This window comes from Olea europaea, unplaced genomic scaffold (genome assembly GCF_002742605.1).
Source record: "Olea europaea var. sylvestris unplaced genomic scaffold, O_europaea_v1 scaffold2946, whole genome shotgun sequence".
Classification (NCBI taxonomy): Eukaryota; Viridiplantae; Streptophyta; class Magnoliopsida; order Lamiales; family Oleaceae; genus Olea; species Olea europaea.
In genome coordinates, this window is record NW_019248064.1 from 19,127 (window position 1) to 23,235 (window position 4,109).

Consider the following 4,109-nt stretch of genomic DNA (forward strand, 5'->3'; position numbering starts at 1 on the left):
CTTCTAAGGATGGTTTATGTTCAGTTGTGATTCCAAAAACCTAATAAAAAGTGTAAGGCACTTAATAGGTTCAACTGAAATATGTTACTAGAATTCAAGCAATCAGGTAAATGTAGAAACAGAAAGTTATCATTAGTAGTCAAACTTTGGCATTTTTATCAGTTCCTTTACCATCTCTTTCTGTGACTCAGTACAACATTGTTATCTCTTCGCGATGCTTGGAGAAAATATATCATTTTCCAACCACAAAAGTCATCCAAATAATCACCATTTTAAGTTCCATTGTTCCAAGAAAGAGATTAAATGACTGCTGAAATAAAATTAGTAAATGGACCGCAATTACAGGAGGGAAGGAAATCAAAATGCCCCAAAGAAAAGCTAATAAAGATTGGCATTTATTTCTCAACTTCATCAGTTTGGCACTTGCCTGGAAGTCAATTGAGCTATCTACTATACTGGAACTTTGCTAGAGAAATTTTCTTAGGGGTTGCTTGAGAAAGTTTTTGATAAAAGTTTTAGCATATTTTCGAAAAAGTTCATGAAATGTGTGATTAAAAAAGTTGATAAAAGTTGTGGATCCCATTAAATGTGTGGTTAAAATCAATTGCTGACTTTGACCTCAACTTTTTAGCAGATTTTAAAGCTATCTCAAACAAGAACTTAATGTTAAAACTTGAAAATGGTCAGAAGAAAAAATAGTGGGGTGTGCAACAAAGTTGGATAAACACGAGTAATTAGTTTTCTGGTATTAAAAGCGTAAACAAAGTAAGACAATCATAAGGTAAGACAATCGTAAGGTGGACATAGAAAGCCAACGTACAGTGTCACTAGTACCGAGACTGATGGCTAGATCCCCAGGACTGTTGAGTGTTAACCCTGCATAAAATAAATGCATCTCAGTTAGAATTCAATTAGGAAAATGTTTGGGAGTGCAATCAATAGATTAATAGAGTAAGCTGATGTTGGTATCATGATAAGGGGAGATAAATGAATATGTGGGCATTCGTGTTAATATGTTCACTGGCTGAAACCAAGCAGTGACATGATATTGGAACTACAGATTTTGACAATGTGACAACTTACTATCTTGAGCTAAAATGCAACTAAAGTACCATATTACCTACAACTTGCAAGCACAGGAATAAAATAATTCATAAACAAAACAAGTTGAGCTTGATAATAAGTGGATACAATACTAGACCATTTAAGTGCTTCTTTGGGAAAAATTGAGATGTGATTATAACAAAGAGTAACAGGTCCCATGAAAAGCCTGGACAATAAATAGGTAGTAGTTGTGAATGTGTGGTTAAAATTAATGTTTGACTTTGGCTTTGACTTTGACTTTAAAGTATAAGGAGATTATAAATGAACGCAAACAAGCACTACATTGATTATCAAGATAAAGACGTGCTATATAACTTTTAACAAATCAGATACAAAGGTCACAAAATGATTGATACTTTGCTGCTCAAATTGAGATTGGATTAAGCAGAATGTGTTTGTCAAGGAGTCTTATGTAATAGACGAACTAAGGTCCGATATAAACATGGATTCCTGATTTCTTAGCACTGAATTTAGTATTTCAACATCAAGCTCTAAGCCTTTGTCAATTTGTACACAAACGGAGATAGGGATGGTGAGAGTGAGATTGAGAGAGTATGTGTCGTTCCATGTGATCTATAGAGCTGGTTTCTGAAATAGCAGAAAAATTCTGAAGATGAGTTCAATAATACAATACGATCAAGCTGCAATATTTCATGCAGCCTTATATACAGTTAGTGGCCATATGTAAATCTAGAAAGAAGAAACAACAAAAAGTGGAGGCAAAAATGTAACGAAAAGATCATTAGACGAAGCATTTATGAGCAAAATTAAGCTATGAGTAGCACGAAAAACAATAAAAATAAAGATCACCTGCCAGACTGTTAGGATTATCACCAGACCACTGAACGATTAAGCAGTTTTTGTTGAAGTCATACCTGAAATTAGAAAATGAAATGACTAATGAGAAATCCAACACTCCGTGACATTTCAGGAGGGTGTCACTTAAGAGACTAATGAAGCATTGAGCCAAGAAAGAACCAAAGAAGACACCAGAAACATGAGAATTCAATAGATTAAAGTCTCAAGGTTCGACCATTATCCTTCACTTCAGGGTCAATTTGCAGAGTTATAATGTTGTAAGCAGAGTAGCTATGTAAAATGCAATGTACCATCCCCTAATTCAGCCATAGTTTAATTCAATAGGCTGTTTAAATTAAGTTATGGAAATTAAGTTATGGCTTAACTCAATCAACATCTTAATTCAATACTATAGTCAATGCAAGATTATAAATAGTGTGCCACTGACCTCTCCACAAAATAGGGAGCTATTAAACCAGCTACAGCATGTGCAGGAGCTAATTTGCCAAGTTTTTCCTCCAAGCCTGGTGCAGTGGCCTAGAACAAACACAAAATATAACATCAATATTTAAGGAGCTCAAAATTAATCAGTAACAACCCAATAAAATCTCAACTACAATGAGCAACAGCTAAAAAAGAGACATTTGATTCGAGAAACTGGTAAATATTAGCCATTAGTTTGATTATGAAATTGTAAATTGTTGAATAAAATAAATTCACATCTATCAGTTGTATAAAGATTGCACACTATTAAAAATCAAGAAAGTGAAATTGTAACCTCCAATAGTATTTTGGACCATGATCTCTCTTTTATATCCATCAAATTCATCCCTGCACCATCAGTTTGATCTATACAAGCATAATTCGCCGTAAGGAGCGATGCCATGAAGGAGCTGACAAGAGAGATTCTTTCCGTATTCTGATAAACTTCTGGTTGTGTCTCAAATATCCTCCGAATTTGTGGGCCAGTAAATCTCTCATAAGCACGTGAACCAGTAAGCTCAGATAACTTCAATGCACCACCAACAGCTTTCTCAATTGCCTTGCATTGTTCTGTGGTGCTGCTGTCCATCCATATAGGAGACTCCTTGATGGAAAAGGCATCACGAAGTTGATCAATCAATGGTTTTTTCGGGTCAAATGATGACAATATTTTGGAACTCCCATTCTTCCAATACACACTGCCATGTTGTTGTCCACTACCAGAAACAGCAGCAATCTTTCCAAAATCCAATTTTGATTTCTGAAGCCTCTGAAGTACTAGGTCGAGAGCTTCAACCCACATTATGGTGGGCGACACGATTCTCCCATTAACCAAAGCGTCCCGGTAAACACCATCTTTAGTCTTGTAATGTGACAACTCAGAATCAAAATTAACTATCTCAGCAGCAACAATGTTGAGGTTCGAATCCAATACAGTTGCCTTCAATGACCTAAAGAAGAAAGAATCATAATATTTCTTATTTAATTAAGATTTTTTACGCCCAACTAAAGTTACACTAATAAAATCAGAAAACAGCAGCTTTACATCACTATATGAAAAATTTTAAATTCTAATTAGATATAATGGGATGAAATTTTGTGAAATTAAGACAGCCCACAAATCTGAACGACCCAAAAACACAAATTTAAAACATGACATCAGACAAAGTTTGCTCACTGCACAACGAAAATAGGTATAAAATTAAAAGGAGAAACTTACTGAGTAGAGCTATCAAATCCAAGAAAGTAAGCATCCTTAGGTAGAGAACAGTCCTCCATTAGAGCGGGGATACAATTGATCAGAACCTGAAAGGCGAAAAGGAATAAGATTTGACTAATTCAGAACTAAATTTTAAAAAATATAGGAGATTTTTATAGAGGTATCTATTATATCGGACAATGAGATATGGATGAACACGTGTACTCTTTGTTTAATTAGTAGAATTCAAAATCTTTATGGTGGATTTAGCATGAATTAGATCGGATAAAGATTGGATTACTCTTAAATTAATTTAAATAGCTTATATTTTTAATTTAAAATTGGATTTAAAAAAATAAGACATGAATTAACGGGTAATGAGCTCACTAAACACAAGATCCTTTAACTTCCTTATCCCTATGATAGACATGTGCAGCCATGGAGGACATTAAGGCCTGTTTGAGCCATATTTGTTGCCTCATTTTAATAAGAAAATAGATCATTGGCTTCAATCACCTGCTGACAA

The 4,109-nt window shown here is 34.5% G+C and overlaps 1 protein-coding gene across 1 annotated transcript; it reads right to left on the bottom strand.

Moving 5' to 3' along the window:
• Nucleotide 1: 1 nt before the first annotated feature.
• LOC111384593 (xylulose kinase-like) lies at nucleotides 2-3,783 on the bottom strand (the record flags this gene model as incomplete). The annotated part of the gene is made up of 6 exons (XM_023008901.1): nucleotides 3,605-3,783; nucleotides 2,681-3,335; nucleotides 2,351-2,439; nucleotides 1,915-1,979; nucleotides 821-876; nucleotides 2-40 (listed from the first exon to the last, which is right to left on the bottom strand). Coding segments are annotated over exons 1-6 (963 nt in total), but the record flags the coding sequence as incomplete, so codon positions are not given.
• Nucleotides 3,784-4,109: the final 326 nt, after the last annotated feature.